The sequence below is a fragment of the Perissodus microlepis genome, chromosome 20 (assembly GCF_051167445.1).
Source record: "Perissodus microlepis isolate ML-2025 ecotype Zambia chromosome 20, ASM5116744v1, whole genome shotgun sequence".
NCBI lineage: Eukaryota > Metazoa > Chordata > Actinopteri > Cichliformes > Cichlidae > Perissodus > Perissodus microlepis.
Genome location: NC_140480.1, coordinates 36,087,771 through 36,108,735, shown reverse-complemented (window position 1 = coordinate 36,108,735; position 20,965 = coordinate 36,087,771). Strand labels below are relative to the sequence as shown.

At 43.6% G+C, this 20,965-nt stretch overlaps 2 protein-coding genes across 12 annotated transcripts in view; one reads left to right on the top strand and one right to left on the bottom strand.

Annotated features, from left to right (window-relative positions):
• The first annotated feature begins 1,551 nt into the window (after positions 1 to 1,551).
• Positions 1,552 to 20,944, top strand: tcea2 (transcription elongation factor A (SII), 2). 4 transcript variants are annotated; one of them, XM_084918364.1, is made up of 10 exons: positions 1,552 to 1,758; positions 6,889 to 6,951; positions 7,217 to 7,322; positions 7,487 to 7,568; positions 7,678 to 7,829; positions 8,033 to 8,090; positions 8,316 to 8,469; positions 12,443 to 12,589; positions 12,661 to 12,732; positions 20,400 to 20,944. In XM_084918364.1, exons 1-10 carry the CDS (start codon positions 1,690 to 1,692, stop codon positions 20,538 to 20,540), a joined length of 1,044 nt encoding a protein of 347 aa, XP_084774490.1. In that variant the 5' UTR covers positions 1,552 to 1,689; the 3' UTR covers positions 20,541 to 20,944. The 4 variants fall into 4 exon arrangements, with proteins under 4 accessions (XP_084774490.1, XP_084774488.1, XP_084774486.1 ...); XM_084918362.1 differs by lacking the exon at positions 20,400 to 20,944 and adding an exon at positions 6,623 to 6,663 and having other exon boundaries at positions 1,553 to 1,758; positions 12,661 to 13,844; XM_084918361.1 differs by lacking the exon at positions 20,400 to 20,944 and adding an exon at positions 13,547 to 13,844 and having other exon boundaries at positions 1,554 to 1,758.
• The window catches only part of LOC146365094 (regulator of G-protein signaling 17-like), a 36,086-nt gene continuing 32,433 nt past the window's right edge, over positions 17,313 to 20,965 (bottom strand). For all 8 annotated transcript variants that reach the window (XM_084918365.1, XM_084918366.1, XM_084918368.1 and 5 more), the window contains one exon: positions 17,313 to 19,470. In XM_084918365.1, coding sequence (XP_084774491.1) covers positions 19,276 to 19,470 — 195 coding nt within the window. In that variant the 3' untranslated portion in view covers positions 17,313 to 19,275. The remainder of the gene's footprint in view (positions 19,471 to 20,965) is intronic.

Here is a 20,965-nt window from a genome sequence, read left to right as displayed (position 1 = left end):
AATCATGTGTTTAATGACATGCAGGGTGGGATGGGGGTTTCACTTTGATGGAGTGATGGGGAAGAGAGGGAAAACATTTTTATTCTTTACAATAAAAATGTTTATTGTAAAGAAACTACAGGGGGCAACTGGAAAAGTTGAAGAGTGGTCGTATAAACAGGGTTTTAAATTTTCGGTTTATAAGACCAAGGCAATGATTTTACGAGGAAAAGAGTTGGAGAGGAAGTCAAGCTTAAGTTATACGGTCAGGAGTTAGAAAGAGTGAGTAAATTTAAGTTTCTTGGATTGTGGTTGGATGAAAGGGTAACACGGGCTGTACACATTCAGGGAATAATGGATAATAAATATAATGAGCTGTTTACTTGGGATGGGCTGGGGAGCAGATAGGAAGTCTTTGAGGGCCATATACACTGGGTTAGTCAAATCAGTGTTAGATTATGTGTAGCATATAATTCAGTGGCAGACACAAACCTTTCAAAGTTAGACCATGTTCAGTATCAGGCACTGAGACTCTGCACAGGTGCGTTTAAAACAAGCCCAACAGCAGCTTTACAGATGGAGATGGGTGAGATGCCACTAGGAATGAGAAGAGAGCAGTTAACACTTAATGGCAAATCTGGACGGCCATGGACAGGATCACCCAACAGAAGAGGTACTAAAACCTTGCAGGAAACAAAGAGCTTCGGGTGGACTGTGACTAGGAGAGCATCAGTTCAACATCAGTCAAAGAGTGCCGTTATCAGCAATACCTCCATGGATACTACCTGATGCCACAGGAAGTATCCATTATTGGAAAAGAAGAACAGGGACAGGGTAGTTCATTTAAACGCACATACAGGACAGGCTTATATCGACCAGTATTATAATTATGTACAAATATATACAAATGCATCAAAGAACACAGCCGGTCAAACCGGTGTAGCATTGGTTGTTCCGGAGTTTAAAGTCAAAATAGGGAAAGGATCAGTGACGGACTGTCAGTATACAGAAATGCTCGCAATACTGTTAGCTGTTCACTGGGTAGAAGACATGAGGCCGTTTAAAGCAGTAATTTGTTAAGACTCTGGCTCGTCATTGGTCAGTTTACAGAGTAGCCGCTCAGAAAGCAGAGCAGATGTCCTAGCAGAGGTTCAGCAACACTTCACAGAATACACATGACGGGACTTACAGTTGTTTTTTATGGATTCCAGGTCACTGTGGAGTCAGAGCAAATGAAATGGCAGGCAGAGCTGCAAAGGAAGCCACAAAGCATGGGGTAGTGGACCTGGGTATTAGCCTCTGTCAGACAGAGATAACGAGTATGGTAAGGCAAGAAATGAAGGAAACCTCAGTGATATGTAAATGAAACTGGATCTTATTGATTTACTGCAAAAGGACCCATGAAGTGAAAGTTATCAGGCCTTATTCCAGTTTGTCAAAGAGGGTAAATTGTTCGGAAGGATTTGTTTGTTTGTTACCGCCTCCACACCAGTTGGAGGCGGTAATGCGCCGTTTTGTTTTTTGCCAACCGCCAATAAAAGTAAGAAAAATAAGAAGAACTTTAACCTGGAGAGACAAGAAGACTCCATCTCCCACAATGCCTCGCACACAACGACCGGCCGTGAGAGGAGAGAAGAGGACGGAGAAGAGTTTGCGCTCCATCCATGGAGCTTTCCTCCGCAGCGCAGTGACGCAGAGGCAGCCGCAGACATGGTGAAGGATCAGGAAGTGGAGCGCATCGCCAGAAAGTTGGATAAAATGGTGCAGAAGAAGAGCACGGTGAGTGAAAGCAGCCGACAGGTGATGATGAGCGAGGAAGGTAACACTTTGAAATCATGACACAGTTCAGATTTTAAACGGACACACCTGGAATCAGCTCAGAGCTAATCACCTGCAGTCAGGTGATTAGTGATGTCATTACATCGCACAAAATATTCAAACTGTAGTTTCCTGAACTCCAAATGTGACCAACGTGTGCAGCATGATGCAGACAGACCTCTGAGGCTGGACTGACGGAGAGGCTGTAGGCTTGAATTTAAGCTGTCAGAGCAGAGCACATGCTCTGTTTGTGATATCAGGAGGTTTACTTACCATCAGCAACGTGCCCCACAACCACTTCCTGTTTTACATCTTCTCTACATTTCCATCATCACTCAATGAACCGTTATGAGAAACTGTAGTAACCCGATTTATTAGCTGATGTCAGTCGGGCTGGATAAAATTCTTTAAAATCCATTAGACGTTTCAGTTTGAAGCTTGAGTGTCAGTGAGGAGCAGCTCTGAAGCCTTCCTCTGTCCTCCTGTCTCGTGCTGAGATATTGGTCGAGACCCGGACACCCTGAAGCTCTTCGGTGGTGGTTTGTAGCACTTCTTCAGTTTTATATCATCTCTGTTCATGTGCAGCATCTTTAAACTGCGGGTTTAAACCTCATGGAGTAATTACAGCTCGGCTCCAAAATATCTGAATGCTTCAGAGTGGAATCAGGAATTTATTTTATAGAGTAAAACCAGGCTGCAGCAAACTAATGACTGACCTTGATGGATCATCTCAGACCTTTGTTTTCAGTACCTTCTTCCTGTCATGATGGTGTTTGTGTCCCCCCCATGAGAGAACAGTGTCACCCTCGTCCTAAGTTGTCCTGTGCTGATAAGTTTAAATTAGCCTGACTCTGCAACCAGGCACCAGAAAGCACATGTTTGTCAGCTGACCTGACTTAATGAGCCCTCCTGTTGGCATCGCTGTTCATTTTTTGAGCTGAGAGAATTTTGACTATTTTTTAACCCTTGTTGTGTTTTGGCGTTGGAAAGGTTGTCGTCAGACTGAATGAGGACTGCTGCCCCTGCTACAGCGTGAGTTCTTTGTTGTCTGACTGAAGGTGGCACCATCATGTTGGATGAGGAATTGGTGAGGCTGTGATGGTGGTTCTGGTTCTGTGCAGGATCACTCACACCAAAACCTGCCGTAGGTGCAGGACTGGGTCATGAAGGAGAGGAATCTGATGATATCGAGCAGTTATTTACTGATATTGAGGACCGCCACAACAGTGAGCCAGCTGATTGGGAGACATGTTAGGGAGGGGCGGGACTTGCTGGATAGGGTTATATGATAGCAGATGTATTTCTGATGGTTTGTCACTGACTTTGTTCTAATGTTTTTCTGCCTGTGAAGCCCTTTGAACCTTCAGATGTAATCCTGGAATGAGTGATCTGCACAGATACAGGGAGTGCAGAATTATTAGGCAAGTTGTATTTTTGAGGAATAATTTTATTATTGAACAACAACCATGTTCTCAATGAACCCAAAAAACTCATTAATATCAAAGCTGAATGTTTTTGGAAGTAGTTTGTAGTTTGTTTTTAGTTTTAGCTATTTTAGGGGGATATCTGTGTGTGCAGGTGACTATTACTGTGCATAATTATTAGGCAACTTAACAAAAAACAAATATATACCCATTTCAATGATTTATTTTTACCAGTGAAACCAATATAACATCTCCACATTCACAAATATACATTTCTGACATTCAAAAACAAAACAAAAACAAATCAGCGACCAATATAGCCACCTTTCTTTGCAAGGACACTCAAAAGCCTGCCATCCATGGATTCTGTCAGTGTTTTGATCTGTTCACCATCAACATTGCGTGCAGCAGCAACCACAGCCTCCCAGACACTGTTCAGAGAGGTGTACTGTTTTCCCTCCTTGTAAATCTCACATTTGATGATGGACCACAGGTTCTCAATGGGGTTCAGATCAGGTGAACAAGGAGGCCATGTCATTAGTTTTTCTTCTTTTATACCCTTTCTTGCCAGCCACGCTGTGGAGTACTTGGACGCGTGTGATGGAGCATTGTCCTGCATGAAAATCATGTTTTTCTTGAAGGATGCAGACTTCTTCCTGTACCACTGCTTGAAGAAGGTGTCTTCCAGAAACTGGCAGTAGGACTGGGAGTTGAGCTTGACTCCATCCTCAACCCGAAAAGGCCCCACAAGCTCATCTTTGATGATACCAGCCCAAACCAGTACTCCACCTCCACCTTGCTGGCGTCTGAGTCGGACTGGAGCTCTCTGCCCTTTACCAATCCAGCCACGGGCCCATCCATCTGGCCCATCAAGACTCACTCTCATTTCATCAGTCCATAAAACCTTAGAAAAACCAGTCTTGAGATATTTCTTGGCCCAGTCTTGACGTTTCAGCTTGTGTGTCTTGTTCAGTGGTGGTCGTCTTTCAGCCTTTCTTACCTTGGTCATGTCTCTGAGTATTGCACACCTTGTGCTTTTGGGCACTCCAGTGATGTTGCAGCTCTGAAATATGGCCAAACTGGTGGCAAGTGGCATCTTGGCAGCTGCACGCTTGACTTTTCTCAGTTCATGGGCAGTTATTTTGCGCCTTGGTTTTTCCACACGCTTCTTGCGACCCTGTTGACTATTTTGAATGAAACGCTTGATTGTTCGATGATGAAGCTTTGCAATTTTGAGACTGCTGCATCCCTCTGCAAGATATCTCACTATTTTAGACTTTTCTGAGCCTGTCAAGTCCTTCTTTTGACCCATTTTGCCAAAGGAAAGGACGTTGCCTAATAATTATGCACACCTGATATAGGGTGTTGATGTCATTAGACCACACCCCTTCTCATTACAGCGATGCACATCACCTAATATGCTTAATTGGTAGTAGGCTTTCGAGCCTATACAGCTTGGAGTAAGACAACATGCATGAAGAGGATGAAGTGGACAAAATACTCATTTGCCTGATAATTCTGCACTCCCTGTAATATCTGTAAGGTGAAACAAACAGACTGTAACGTGAGCATTAGTCCATCAGGTGGTTTAAAGAATCTGCGTAGTTCTGTCATTCTTCAGGTTTCAGAGCCAGTTCCAGTCCAGGACCACAGCCCCACCCTGTTAATCCAAACAGCTGATGTTTAGTGGAGGGTGGTGAGCCTCAGTGCTCTGCTCAGAGTGAACCAGCTTGTTTCTACTTTTAGTTTCTGAGTTTTAAAGAGTTATTGCACCGTTTCTGTTGGTTGCTTTGAGTAAACTCAATTTGGCTTCAGGTTAATCGCTGGTGAACCACCTGGTCCAGCCCTAACTATATGCTTTAGCAAAAAGGAAAGTTTGAAGCCTGATCTTAAAAGTAGAGATAGTGTCTGTCTCCTGAATCCAAACTGGAAGCTGGTTCCACAGAAGAGGGGCCTGAAAACTGAAGGCTCTGCCTCCCATTCTACTTTTAAATACTCGAGGAACAACAAGTAGGCCTGCAGTGTGAGAGCGAAGTGCTATAATAGGGTGATATGGTACTACAAGGTCATTAAGATAAGATGGGGCCTGATTATTTAAGACCTTGTATGTGAGGAGCAGGATTTTGAATTCTGGATTTAACAGGAAGCCAAAACAGGAGAAATCTGCTCTCTCTTTCTAGTCCCTGTCAGGACTCTTGCTGCAGCATTTTGGATTAGCTGAAGGCTTTTCAGGGAGTTTTTAGGACTTCCTGATAATAATGAATTACAGTCGTCCAGCCTGGAAGTAATAAATGCATGAACTAGTTTTTCAGCGTCACTCTGAGACAGGACATTTCTAACTTTAGAGATGTTGCACAAATGGAAGAAAGCAGTCTTACATATTTGTTTAATATGTGCGTTGAAGGACATGTCCTGGTCAAAAATGACTCCAAGGTTCCTCACAGTGTTACTGGAGGCCAAGGTAATGCCATCCAGAGTAAGAATCTGCTTAGATACCATATTTCTAAGATTTTCAGGGCCGAGTACAATAACCTCAGTTTGATCTGAATTAAGAAGCAGAAAGTTAGCGGCCATCCAGGTCTTTATGTCTTTAAGACATTCCTGCAGTTTAACTCATTGGTGTGTGTTATCTGGCTTCATGGACAGATAGAGCTGGGTGTCATCTGCATAGCAGTGTAAATGTATGCTATGTCTTCTAATGATGCTGCCTAAGGGAAGCATGTATAATGTAAACAGAACTGGTCCTAGCACTGAACCCTGTGGAACTCCATAATTAACCTCAGTGTGTGAAGAGGACTCTCCATTTACATGCACAAACTGGAGTCTATTAGATAGATATGATACAAACCACTGCAGCACAGTACCTGTAATACCTGCAGCATGTTCTAATCGCTCTAATAGGATATTATGGTCGACAGTATTGAACGCTGCACTGAGGTCTAGCAGGACAAGCACAGAGATGAGTCCACTGTCAGAGGCCATAAGAAGATCATTTGTAACCTTCACTAAAGCTGTTTCTGTGCTGTGATGAGCTCTGAAACCTGACTGAAACTCTTCAAATAAACCATTCCTCTGCAGATGATCTGTTAGCTGTTTGACAACTACTCTTTCAAGGATGTTTGATATGAAAGGAAGGTTGGAGATTGGCCTATAATTAGCTAAGACTGCTGGGTCTAGAGATGCTTTTTGAGTGAAGGTTTAACTACAGCCAGCTTGAAGGCCTGTGGTACATAGCTGATTGTTAGAGATAGGTTGATCATATTTAAGATTGAAGCATTAATTAATGGCAGGACTTCTTTGAGCAGTCTTGTCCTGCTTTCTGCTGTTACTCTCTTTTGCTTAACTTGCGCTCTTTGACTGTACTGAACTTTCTTCTGTTTGTCTGTCGTCTTGTCATGCAGCTCCTCGAGTTCTTGGTGAAACTTTGTTTGTTATCAAAGAGGTAAAAGATAAAAGAAATATTAGCTGTGTTTTTATTCCACCTGAATGTAAAGGTGTGCTGACCAAAGAAAAATAGTATTGCACAAAGATTCAAATGTGAAGCTTTACTGAAAAACTTTAATAGTTTTTTAACATTCAGACAGAAACCTTCTTACAGTTTTTCACAACACGTTTATTTAGATCAAGTAAACGACTAGGTACAATAAAATGGTGGTTCTGTTTACAGGACAGTGCTCTGGACCTGCTGAGAGAACTGAAGAACATCAAGATGTCTCTGGAGACACTGCAGGTGAGCAACTCCACAAACAATATGGCGAAAAAGCCTGAAATTCACTTGCGTGTCTGATTTAACTGAACTGAAGGTAACACAGGACTCAGTGTTTATGACTTTCAGTGTGCAGTAACACACCGGTGAGATTAAAGTCCACGAGGTTTATGAATACATTAGACCAAGTCCATTTATCATTGCTGTGAATGTTTTCATTTAAATCGCTGCAGAAACTCGTGTGTGTGTGTGTGTGTGTGTGTGTGCGTGTGTGTGTGTGTGTGTGTAGTCTACCAGAGTGGGTATGTCGGTGAACGCTGTGAGGAAACAAAGTTCAGACGAAGAACTTCAGACTTTAGCCAAAACTCTCATCAAGTCCTGGAAGAAACTGCTGGGTGGGTAAAGAAAACCGAAACGTCACATATAATGTGCCTCCAGGTGACTGTTGTCAGTTCGCATGATTTAAGTTGCATCATCAAGTGTTAGAAACCGTAATCCCGAGTGTACAAACAGGAAGTAGAATTATGGCTGCAGTCATTTGTTAGTTTTTATCTGACAGATGGTTCAGAGGAGAAGAAAAAGGACAGCTCTCCGGTGAGGTCTTCATCCACCTCCAAGGATTATGGCAGCAGTGAAAAAGGGTCTGTTGCACACTGGCGGCGGCGTCAGCGCTCGTCAGCTTGTTTACATGTTTGCGATCAGGAGAAAGTTTCAGTCAAATAAGAACTCTTCCTCTCTCCTCCTCCTCAGCAGTAAATCTTCTGAGGGGCCCCCGTCCACCCCCACTTCCCCAACTACCACCACCCTCTCTCAGGTCACCTCCTTCCCCCCTGCCCCCGTAACCATGGACTGCGTGAGAAGCAAGTGTCGAGAGCTGCTGGTAGCGGCGCTGCAGACGGACGGTGAGAAGATGATGAAGTCTGGATCTTTTCAGACTCTGAACCCTGCCTTGATCAGATTAATCTGATCGCATCACTGTCTAAATGAGGAATCTGTGTTTCAGTAATCTCCTGTTTACACAAAGACCTGGAATCTGTCAGAGTTGATAGTCAGGTGTTTGTGGTGCTGTTTACGAGCATGAAGCTAACCAGTGTTTGTGTTTTAGATGACCATAAGGCCATCAGAGTGGACTGCGAGCACCTGGCGGCTCAAATCGAAGAACATATCCTTCCGTGTTGCTATTGCTGAAACCTGACCACTGAACAGTGTCGGAGGGAGCATCCTCACAGGAAGGATCTCGCTTTACTGGAGCAGATTTCATTCATGATTACATAAAAGCTTCAGTATTAATGAACACCAGCAGCACTACAATAAATGTTCTGCACGTTTTTCCAGTTCCAACACATTTCGCACACACTCTTGGTCCTTGACGGCTCGCCGTGTGCACAGATCTTCCAGGAGTTTAAGTCGACAGACATGAAATATAAAACCCGTCTACGAAGTCGAATCTCCAACCTGAAAGACCAGAAGAACCCAGAACTGCGCCGCAACGTACTGTGTGGAAACATCTCGCCACATCGCATCGCCTGTATGACTGCTGAGGTCAGTGCGTCTTCCTCTTTAAATAGGGGTCAGGGGCGGAGTTTCATGATACAGTGCAGTGTAAATGTATAATCCTTTATTACTTATACAGTTACATCCATATATATTTGGACACTGACACAAGGTTGTTTTTTTTTTTTTTAACCTGTTTTTTAGTTGTATAAAGGACATAATGTGCAGACTCTCAGCTTTCATTCGAGGGTATCCACATTGAAACTGGATGAAGGATTTAAGAGTTTCAGCTCTTTAACATGTGCCACCCTCTATTTAAAGGGACCAAAAGTAATCGGACAATCGTCTGAAAGGCCGATGGATGGTGTGGGGCAGGGGTCGGCAACCTGCGGCTCCGGAGCCGCATGCGGCTCTTTAGTCCTTGTACTGCGGCTCCGCGTGGTTTGGGTAAAATAAATTAGAAGTATTTAGCTGAAGTGTGTTTTATTTGTGTTTAGTTCTTTTTTTAACTTGTAGTTCTAAATTGGAAGATTATTGTAATTTTGAAATATAAAAATAAAATTATATTTTATTATTTTTCATCACTCAAAATAAGCGTCACACTCGTGGAAGCCGGTATACCCGCAGAAACGCCGTGCATCGAGACTTTCAACCCCAGATAGGCCAGTTATGGATCTTCGGATCCACATTATGTCAGCAGCTGTTCTCCACCGTGAACTATGTTAAAAACAAACACCGCTCACGCCTCACAGACGACAGCTTACAGTCCTGCGTAAAGATGAGGTGACTTCGTACAGCCCCGATTTGCAGACGCTGTGCGCAGAGGTTCAGGAGCAGAAGTCCCATTGTAAACATATCACGGCAGACCCGACGATGTTTGCATGAACACGCTTTTCAGCATCTCTTTATTGACCACTTTTCACACACGGTTGCTGTGCGCACACAGCCGGTGTTAAAGCTCACAGCCCAACACATACCAACACAGCAGCACAGAGAGCACAGACGTTAAGGCGGCGAGGCGTGATTGCGGGTGCCTCTCAGGTGCGTCCGCCTCCTCTGCAGCGGCGCTGCAGACCACGCCCCGCCGCACCCATTAACCTGGTAAAATACATATGTAGGCAGAATTTTGCAAATATCTATTTTTCATTTTTTTTTAGCAGCATAGTGCTTTTTTCCAAAGTCAGGTCAAGGCTCCAAAAGCCCAAAGGCGATATGAGGGTGGCGGCTCACAGTTTTTGTTTGCTGGATCATTTTAGTTCAGCTGCGTGTTTCCTTTTGTTATATTTCTTTAAGAGTTCAAAATGTGTTAATTACATAATTAAATGTAATTTTCTCCATACCACTTCATGGATTTCATAAGCAACACACCTTAGTTGAAGCATAAAGGTAAAAAAAAAAACCATATATACAGTGTTATCTTCATTTTAGACGTCAAAAAGTATTTGCGGCTCCCAGTGTTTTATTTTGCGTGGAAACCGGGTCCAAATGGCTCTTTGGGTGTTAAAGGTTACTGACCCCTGGTGTGGGCAATTCCTTTGTTATGTCATCATCAGTTAAGAAGATTAAAGATTTGATTTGATGTTTGGTTCTTGCATTTGGAAGACTTTGCTGTGAACAGACATCATGCAGTCAAAGCAGCTCTAAAACAAACAAAGACAAACCGTCTGAGAAATTGCTGCAATATTAGGAGTGACAAAATCATCCTGAGAAAGAAAGCGAGCACTGGTGAACTCAGCAAGGCAAAAAGACCTGGACGTCCATGGAAGACAACGGTGGTGGATGCTCGCAGAATCATGGTGCAGAGAAACCTCTTCACAACGTCAGCCAAGGGAACAACACTCTCCAGGAGGAAGGCGTGTCGATACCCAAGTGCAGCATAAAGAGCAGACTGTATGACAGAAAGCACAGAGGGTTCACTGCAGGGTGCAACCATTCATAAGCCCCGAGAATAGAAAGGCTCGATCGGCTACAAACATCTAAAAACGGCGGCACAGCTCTGGGAAAACATTCTTTGGACAGATGAGGCCAAGATCAAGAGAAAAGTATGGAGAAGGCGTGGAACAGCTCGTGATCCAAAGCATACAGCATCATCTGTAACACACGGCGGAGGCAGTGTGATGGTTTGGACGTGCATGGCTGCCAGTGGCACTGGGACACGAGTAGGGATGGGTATCGAAACCCGGTTCTTGTTGAGAACCGGTTCCCATTGTTTCAATTCCTTGGAATTGTTTGCCGTTTTTGCAAACGATTCCCTTATCGATTCCAGTCGCCCCGAATGACGTCACCACGTTGCGGAGCGTCATTTACCTGGCAGGAAACATGGCGGCTCAAACGCTCAAAAGTTTGGTTCTACTTTACGAGAATGGATGACAACAGGGCAACTTGCAAAGTAGATATTTCATTTAAGGGAGGAAACACTACGAATATGCAAAAGCATTTGCTCACAAAACACACGATGACCTTAAATGAATGTCGTGTTTTTAATTCCGTTCCGGACTCGTGAATCTCAACCCAGCAGCAGCGGTAACGTTTGCACGTCCTCTCCCGTTAATGCGGCAGGTAAATAATCAACTAACAGTGCGTATTATGTTAGTGATCGCGCTAACATAATGCCTTATTACAAATCTGCCATTACTGTGCATTTAGGTGACCATGATGAGAGACAGAGTCTGGCTCAGATGCTGGCAGTTCTCGCTGCAGTCTACCGGTAGCGTCTCCTTTCAAGCCAGGATAGACGAATGTCACCGAGCAGTGACTCAGTTTGTGGTCAAAGGCTTGCAGCCATTTGCCACAGCAGATGATTTTCAGTAAGTGAATGTGTTTAATTGTAGGCAGGGACATTACTGGATATTCTTGTGTAATTGCTACAGAATAATTTATGTTATACTTTGTTATTGCTACAGAAGAATATTTATTTTATTATTTTACATTTACCATTTTTTTTCCTGGGGACCCTGTGACACCCCATGGAAGAGCCGTAGGCTGGATCTCTTAAGAGCTCACTGTTGGGTTTGTAAGGCCATGTTACTCCTAAATGTCTACCTTGTTCAAAGAGAAGATAAAAAAAGATATATAACAAAGTTCTAAGCTAGTCGACCTTAGTGTTCTCTGTTTTTAAAAAGAATCGATAAAGAATCGAATCGTTAAACAGAATCAAAAATGGAATCGGAATCGTGAAAATCTTATCAATACCCATCCCTAGGCATGAGCGTTTATGATGATGTGACCGAAGCAGCAGAATGAACTCCTGAGGTGTTCAGAGACAGACTGTCTACATGCAGTCAGAGTCAGTGTGTTTCATAATACAGATGACCCGAAACACACAGCCAGGAGTTTATTCAAGCAAAGGAGTGGGAGATTCTTCAAGGGCCAAGTCAGTCAGCTGATCTTAGCCCAACTGAGCGTTTCACTGGTTGGAGTCAGACAGGAAGTGAAAGTTGCTGCAGTAAAGGCCTGCAGAGCGTTAAAAAGCAGCATCTGGTGATGTCCAAGACTTCAGGCTGTGCCACCAGAGGGTCTTCAACCAAGTATAAGAAATGAACATTTTATTATATGTAATTTGTGTTTGATTGCATTAAAATGCTTTAGTTCCTCACATTTATGCAGTCTTTTTGTTCAAACCATTGAATTAAACTGAAAGTCTGCACTTCACCTGCATCTCAGTTGTTTCATTTTAAATTGATTGTGGTGATTTACAGAGCCTAAATTAGAAAAAAGTTGTCTCTGGCAAAATATTTATAGGCCTAATATTGTTTTATTCTGAAAGTCTAAATGGGAAGTAATTTGTTTTGGTTTCACGTTAGTGAGATGAGGTCAAGAGCCCACTGAGCTTATAGAGTGAAACGGTAAGAATCCCCATTTGCGCAGCGGTGGTTTGTATGAATGTAAACTGGATAACTACAAAAAGGAGTGGAGTCAGTGGGTCGAAGGAAGCAGTTCAAGTGTGTGTGTGTGTCCGTGTGCGTGTGTGTGCGTGCGCGTGTGTGTGTGTGTGTGTGTGTGTGTGTGTGCGCACGCGCAGGAAATGGCGAGTGCAGAGCTGAAGCAGATGAGAGAGGCTCTGACAAAAGAGTCGATCAGAGAGCATCAGCTTTCCAAGGTCGGAGGAACTGAGACGGACATGTTTATCTGCAGCAAGTGTCATGGAAAGAGCTGCACGTACACACAGGTATGAGCACATCTTCAGGCTGATGGTCGCTGTTCTCTGACCAGTTTTCACCACCTCATTCTCGTGTTCAGGTGCAGACCCGCAGCGCTGATGAGCCCATGACCACTTTTGTTTTGTGTAACGACTGCGGCAACCGATGGAAGGTAAGGCCCCTGACTCTGAGAAATACACAGGACACGTGGACTGGCGTTGACACTGATCAGTGTTACAGACGGCGCTGTCTTGGAAATATTTAGGGCCATATAAAAGTTTCTCTTCTGCAAATATTTGATAAATAGCTAATCGACCTACCCTCTTTCTCATCACCCTTCTTAGAGGTCTCCACAGCAGTCACACCAACCCTCCTTCCTTCAGTACATCCATGAATCCTCTCTGAGGTCTTCCTCTTTTGTGGAGCTTTTGTTCACTTGGTTTGTGCTGTCTGTTGCTTTGAATGTTTGAGCTCAGGTTTGCAGCTTCTGCCTCCAGATGGTGGCAGCAGAGGCTGAATTACAGCTTCCCCCTCTTCCTCTCAGCTCTATCTGCATGCTAACCTTCTTTATCTGACCTTCTGATCTTACCATACCCTCTCACCCCGACTTAGCTGATTTAGCTGCTGACTCAGGTCAAAGTGAAGCAACTAAATGGAGAAGCAGGTGATTTATGAGAAGAGCAAAGCTTCAGTTCAATTCATTTTCATTTATAAAATGCCAAATCACAACAGCAGCTGCCTCAAGCCGCTCAAAGCGAAAAGATTTGAGTTACCAGATCTGCATTTGTTTGTTAGCTCTGTGGTGTGTTTTTCCACTGCAGGTGTGCACTTTGATCTTTTTCCACTGAGCTTCTGCCTCTGATTTCTGAGGTGCTGAGATTCATAGTGTCTGTTTAGGGCCAGGTGACAGTCTGATCTGTTTCTGACTGTTTCAGGTTTCTCTGCATTAGGTCTGATTGGGGTGTCTCTTTGTATTTGTCTTTCAGTTCTGTTGAAGAAAACTCGGCCGTTTATTCTTCTGTCAAGAAGCAAATTGAAGTTATTGAAGTTGATTATTATTTATTTATTTTTTTTGGTGTAATTTCTTTTTATATATCAAACTAAATGCTGCAATGTATTTGGAGAGATAAAAGCCAGCTGATGTTGTCCATTGGTTGAATTGGTTTTGTATTGATGACTGAGACTTCCTTTCTGAAGACGCTTGAGCCAGATTCAAATCACAGCTCATAGTGTGTCTTTCTTTGCCATGATGTGCTGAACATATTAAATCTGCTCTTGGATGAAGACCATCGAATCACTGTTTTTATTGTTTTGGCTTCAGAAATCACCATCATCAATAAAAAGGGAAACCATCGCTGCTCCCTGGTGAACCTTGAAGTTTACTCACAAAGAAATCAGCAGTCTTTCTTTTAGAATTTCATTTGAATGGAGAGACGCAGAATATCAACCAAAAATCTAGAGAAACACATTAGACAAAACTGATGTCATGTTATTGGGTGAAATAAGTATTTGAGCCTTTACAACCCAGCTAGAATTCCGGTTCCCACCGTAGACCTGCCCAAGGCTGGAATGAAGTAAAAGACGACCACCATGAACTTGGTGAGGCATTGAGTTTGAGTATTCAGAAATTGGACTGAAATGTTCAAGCAGGCCCATCTGACGTTTGCAGTGAACATCTAAATGATTCAGGAAAGCCGGGTGAGCGAGTGCTGTGGTCAGATGAAACCAAAATGGAACTGAGCTCTACCCGCCGTATGACCCAAAGAACAGCATCCCCACCGTCGGGCATGGAAGTGGAAACTTGCTTGAAGTCGTTTTTCTGAGTGTACAGGCCCTCTGTCTTCAGAGCACAGGGCCATGTACCATTAAAATCTTGGACCAGAACCTCCTCCCCTCAGCCTGAATGCTGAAGATTGGTTGTGGGTGGGTCTTCCAGGAAGACCTTAAACATAGCACTAAGAGAACAAAGGACTGGCTAAAGACGAAGATCCAGAATGAGGTATTATGCACCGTCCTCACCAGTTTCCTGTCCTCAGGTCGATGAAAAGTCTGTGGTGAGAGTTGAAGCTTCGAGTTAATGCAGAATATTTTGTCTCCTTTGAAATGAACCAGAAACCATTTCTTTCTTTGTGGGAAAACTTTCATCACATAATGATTTCTCTCACTGTAATTTCCCCAAAGACTTGTTAGACTGAGTCAGTGGTGGTACGATGTCATCGGCACTTGGGTTTGATTCTAATAAATGATGTGTTGTGTTTTCAGTCATTATGTAGGTTGGACTGGCTTCCAATCTGAAAAATGTTGATTAATACGAACTGAGAAGAATTCGGCTGGTTTACATGCCATCTGTAGAAAAAAAAATCTTGATGGTTGTTTAGCTGAGTGTGACTTTCAGCTCATCGAGACGAACGAACGATGACCTCGTGCAGCGTTGAGGTACCAGCATTGTCTCTCCACTCCTTCACAGTTCATCTTCACTGTCGGTCAGTGAAAATGAGATTAATTTACCCTCAGACTATTTGCAGAGTTACTCTAATCCTCTATTTAATGGATTATAATTCCCATTGTTAGTTTGTGCAAAACAGCCAACGAGTGACAACAAACCTTCTTCCTCCACTTGACTGGTTACAGTACCAGTGAACCCTGATGATTGCTAATCCTGGTTATATCACCCCTGAAGGTGTTCAACGCCTCAAATTCAACACAAATGTTCACACAGACTCGGGAAAGGTTTTTCCACCAAGACTCAACAAATATTTTTCAGGCTATAACCGAAAGGAGCTTTATGCCCCCAAATGTCAAGGGCAAGTCTAAACGGACGAGGCTGGTTGGCTGATAGGCAGATTAAACAGATCTGTGATGGTGGCAGTCGGATGCATATCTAACCTGGCCTGGACAGACCAACACGCTCTTACTTTCGAGAAGTTAAACAGTATTCGTCTGAATAAATGTGGACGTTAACACTGTTCCACGAAGCTTCCAGCAAAAGACAGACTACTTAAACAAAGAGCAGAGGCCTCGTGCTGTTTTTCTAAATGCTGCTGGTGTTTGGAAGTGTGTTGACGGGTAGGATGAAGAGTGGTGGGGAAGCAGAGCTGAGAAGGATCCTGTTGTGTTTGTTGTGGAAACACCGCTGAGCTCTTCCCATACATGAGCATGAAGAGAGACAGAGAAAACAGATTGAATGTTCCATGTGATAAAAAACTAACAGTTTACATTTTAAAAACTTGCAAATTATACAGGAAAAATATGTACAAATGAATCTTTTCACAAGTCTATTTTTGTCAAGAGAACATAATTGGTGCTCAGTGGAAACTGTCTGAGATGATAGAGTTCAGGAAGCTGGTTCATTATTTTCTGTGTTCGTGGAAACTTTATTGAGTTGTACTCTTGGCTCCTGTCGGGCTCTCAGAACTGTTTATTAGAAAGTGTCTGACCTTAACCCAGCAGCAGAGAAGTTGTGTCCTGGACTCCAAAGAATTCCCCTCGTTCTGGACACGACACTGAGGATCAGGATTTTGTCACAGTCATTCAAACCAGGCAGCAGCAGATTAGTGACTGACCTCGAGCTGTGGACGGACACGTTTGCGTCATTTTAAGTTTCTTCCTGTCATACAATGGTGTTTGTCTCCATCCTTCACCCAGCGTGATCTTTACTGGGAACAGTTTAACCCTTACCCTCCTGCTTCCTGTGCTGATGATTTTATATTAGCTCTGTAGCTAACCGTGAACTAAAGTTCTATATATCCTGACTTCCTGGACTAAAATCTGAAACTCCAGTCAGAGATAACAGGTATCGTGATTACCAGCCTTCTCTGTTAAGCCAGGCTCTTTGCTTCAGGCTCACATAAAAAAAGGTATTTGACACGTCACGTCAGTCTTGTTTCTTATCAAATGATCCCTGTGAGCACCCCCTGCTCAGATGCTTTATCAGATGAGGATAAATAAAAATACAACACCTCTGGAAAAGACAAAATCTAACAGTAAAATTTTTATTTTTTAACAGATTTTTATTTTTTAATTTATTGTCTATTAATTGTAATTGTATGTTTTGTTGTAAAATGTATCTATTTTGATTGTAAGCCCAACAAGGGACAATTGTTGAAAATTAGCAATAGCTATAAACTTATGTGCGTTACATCAGTTTCATGTTTTGTACTTGGACTATGTTAAACTGCACTGTCTCTTTTTAGATAAATAAATTAAAATAATCTGACAGCAGCAGAAACTGGTTCATTTAATGATTTGAATTATTTTGTGTCTGAACGCGCTCAGTGCTGTTTGTTTTTAAGCTGTGAGACTTTAGACTGTATCCATGGAAACATCAAAGCTTCCTGTCACACAGCCTGATGGACGATTTGTCACAGATCAAAGCGAAGTCTGTGACTTTACCACAAAGTCAGATAAACGTGTTGGTGATCTGTGGCGAGCGTAGAGCCCTCAGGTTCATCATCACATCAGCTGGACCGACTTCACCAGCCCTGCAAACACAGTTAGGTTTTCCTCTTCATCGAGGCCGAAGGTTAGAAAGAAATCCTACCATCAGAACACGGGAAACCAGCGAGCTAGCACCCTGACATGGTTAATGAAATCTGTGTGTGTGTGTGTGTGTGTGTGTCGGTGCTGGTCAGTTATCATAATAACAGCGTTTTAGCCTGGGAGATTTTATTGATTCAGTCCTTGGTGTTAACACAGGTGTGAACACTGTCTGACCTCTCAGGTCATTTCTGTCACAAAACAAGCAGCCTCTCGTTGGATCTTCAGTTTTCTCTTTATATTTGTACAATTAAAATCACAGTTTTAACAAAATAGAAAATAAATAACATCAACAATACGAAGAGAAATGCATCGTGTGACTGGTCTGCTGAAGAGGGAGGCATCTCCTGTTTGGAACCTGTGGCCTCCGCCTCCATCTACCAGCGTTCCCATGAAGCAGTGCAGGAAGCGTCCGACTCACAACATGGGCTGCTTTTTTGCACCTGGGATTTCCTCCCGCCCCCCTTCCTGAATGGACCAACCACAGATGAGCCCGGTGGCCTCCTGCAGCTAATCAGGAGCCACAGACAGTGATGAGGTCAAAAGTGAGAGGTCGCAGAGGTCAGCAGCAGCAGCAGCAGCGCCCAGGTAGGCAGCCCCGGTGTGTGTCTGTGTGTGTGTGATACTATACTTACAGGGCCTGTTATAAATTTGTAAGAAAACAGATGTGGCGACCATAAACATTCACGTGATGGCGGCGTACGTCTGACTTAAAGAAGATAAAATTCCAACTTCACCTGCACGTTATTCTTGGTCGGTGAAACGTTCTCCACCCGCACAAACAAAACCTCCTCTGTGTCATTTTTAACAGGTCCTTCTTCTTGTGGTCTCTGCGCCACGAGGCAGACACAATGTTCATTTATTACAACACAAACGTCCGCCTGCAGCTTTGCACTCTTTACATTTCATCTCTCAGTGATAGTAGTTTTTGGTTGCAGACTAATTATGAACAATAATCATTATTACTGATTATCCATTCATTTTAAAGACAGCGGTCACAGCAGCTTCGTTTACTCCGAAACTCAAATCTGTGTCTTTCTGACCATTAATGGAAGGAAAGTATTGATTATTGAACGGTCCGTGTAAGTAAAGTAGCACTGATTCTGTGTGTGTGTGTTTTCTAAACTCCAGTGTTTTTATTGCTCTGTGTGTGTGTGTGTGTGTGTGTGTGTCGGGTGTAATCAGTCTCATTGGGTCATCCTCTTCTGGAAAAACCAGGACGAGGAGAGACCACGACAAACAAAAGTAGGTGAAATGTTCCACGTTCAGTTCTGTGATATAAAATATTCATGTAGTCGTTTGTTAATCAGTAGTTGGAGGAAGCGGCGCCCCCCTGTGGTCAGGAGTAAAGTCATCGATCCAGCGAACTACCAAAGATGAAGCGTCTGAGGAAGCGGCGTGTTTCCAGTTCAAAAGCAGAGAAAGGGAACGACGCAGCATTCATCTTTTTCTTTGAACCGCATCATTCCTGAAGTGCGAGGTGGAGTCAGCTGGCTCTGTGAAAGGAGATGCTAAGGAGCAAGGCTGGTAAAAATCCACAAAGAGCTGATGGCACATGTGAATGTTTCTCCCACTGAAAAAACAATCACCCCAGTAAAACTTCAGTGTCATTCGCTGGTGCCCTCAGGAGCGGATGGGAAACATGAACCAAAGCAGAGGTGAACCGTGAGGAGGAGGAAGGCAGGGATGGATCAGGGATCAGCTTAGTCTGATTTCAGTGACGTAAAACTCATAAATCACCTAAAATCAATAAGTTCATTGCTATTAAAATTCATCTGTTTGAGCTCAAAGCCTCGCTGAGCTGAAACTGTTGGCCAGGAGTTTGTCTTAATATTTAACTGCTAGTTTTTAATCACTGCACTGCACTAACCCTGCACATAACAAGGTCTAACTGACGTCGAAGGCCTGATTAAGATTTCAAATTTGAGAAAAATATATATATTTTTATAAACATTGTAAATCTGTTTCCAGGGTTTTTTTTCTTGTTTTCAAAATGATTATCTGATTATTAAGAGAAGGTGACTACAAAAGAAGAAAGAAGTGAGCAGGAGTGTGACTAAAAGGAAGAAAACATAAAGTGGAGAGACGATGAAGATGAGTACGTGGGAAGAGCTGAGGATGGAGTGATGACTGCTTGAAAGATTTGGATGGAGGCGGAGCGCAGGTTGGATGAAGATGTTTAGGAGTAGGACTCGGAGGGCGTACGGGAGCCGCCATGAACCAGCGCCTTGTAGATGTTGGAGGCAAGGAATCGTGGGTAGGAGTCCCTGTGCATCAGCGTGTAGATCTGCAGCTGGGCGTCGTCAAAGGTGTGTGGCGTCGGATCCTGCATCTTCCTGTTGATCACCTCTCGAACCCGAGCATCCAGACTCACCTGGAGGGAAAAACACACTTCGATGCAACAAAGCAGTTCAGGTTTCACTGCATAAAGAAACAGTGTGACTAATGAGCCAGCCAACCTGGAGCTGGAGACGTGACTGATAGGAGCTCACGGGAGACTCTTAACCAGGCACACTGCATTGAACAGCTGCTGCTAAACCCAACTCAGGCTACTGTGTCGTCTCCACATGTCTTTAACATGGAAATAACATTTCACTAGCTGAGCCCACGTCCTCATTTTAGGTTTGACAGCGTTTTAGTAGGTAAAAGTGATGCTTTGGCATGAATTGAGCTGCGGTTTGGGGAAGGCCTCGAAGGAGACTGGCGATGGCTCCCGGGCCTGGCAGATCCCCAATGCACTAAATAGAAGTGAAGAAGTTGAAGAATGGAGAAGACGGAGAGAAGGAGGGTGAGGCACGTAAACGAGAATGATCGGCTTGCAGAACTGGGGGAACCTCTGTAGATGACAGCCGGAAGGAGCGTTTGGAGGCGTGGTCCTGCTCCTGAAATTCCGATACATAATCTCCAATAAAAATGTTGGATGTCTTGATGCTCAGTCAGCCAGGTAAGTAAATCCCAAAAGGCTGATTCTGTTCATCTGGACGTTTTCGGTGGGAGAAACGTTTCATCACTCAAGGAACCGACCTCTCAGCCCATTGTTCATTCAGTGGGCTGGATTCAGTCATTGTGCAAATGTGCTGTTTATAAGGTTGAAACCTGCAGTCAGCTGAGACTGAAGGAGTCACTTAGACGATCGTGAAACGTTTCTCCCACTGAAAACGTCCAGATGAACAGAATCAGCCTTTTGGGATTTACTTACCTGGATGACTGAGCATCAAGACATCCAGTTTGTCTACAGTTTGACTCATTTTGAACTGTCAGAAGCAAAAATGATAACTGAAGACACATTTCTGCTCCCCACAGCTTACATCCACAGGTGTGGCTCGACCGACAGATCAGCTGACTCAGAACCCACGGAGCAGACGCTCCTCCACAGCCAGAGGTTGGAGAGAAGTCTCCAGAAGCATGGCCTCAGCCTTGGTGGTGCTGTCCAGCGTGCTGTAACTTGTCATTTCAACTGCTGAAATCAATTAAATCTTTTCTTTACCTCCTTAAAGAAAGAAAACCCGAACACTGAGAGTGCCAGTGCTGAAAATCCAAGACGTACGGCTGTAAGGTGCACCTGTAAACACCTGGATTTTAGAAGCTAATGTGGGAGAAATACGCACTCTTTCTGTAGTGTTTGGGATTAAATGAAGAATTTTTTTCCAAAAAAGTCTGGAGTTGGTTTCTTCGAGGATAGCAATGAGAATGCGTAAACAGGAAGTGAATCCTGGTGTCAGAACCTGTATCCAGTGTTTTTGTAACAGAGCGATCACAGCTCTGACTTAGACACACCTTACATCTTACAGCTCTGTGCACCTGTTGTATAGTTCACACACTGGTCCTCCAAACAGTGAGCACTGGTGTAACCCCAGCTGAAAAACAGT

Excerpts from the sequence above, each read along its gene's own strand:
- tcea2 (XM_084918364.1), top strand. The coding sequence starts at position 1,690 with ATGGTGAAGGATCAGGAAGTGGAGCGCATCGCCAGAAAGTTGGATAAA. Across the intron at positions 8,091-8,315 it reads GCGGCTCAAATCGAAGAACA|GATCTTCCAGGAGTTTAAGT; the intron begins TATCCTTCCGTG and ends GCCGTGTGCACA. Across the intron at positions 8,470-12,442 it reads TCGCCTGTATGACTGCTGAG|GAAATGGCGAGTGCAGAGCT; the intron begins GTCAGTGCGTCT and ends GCGCACGCGCAG.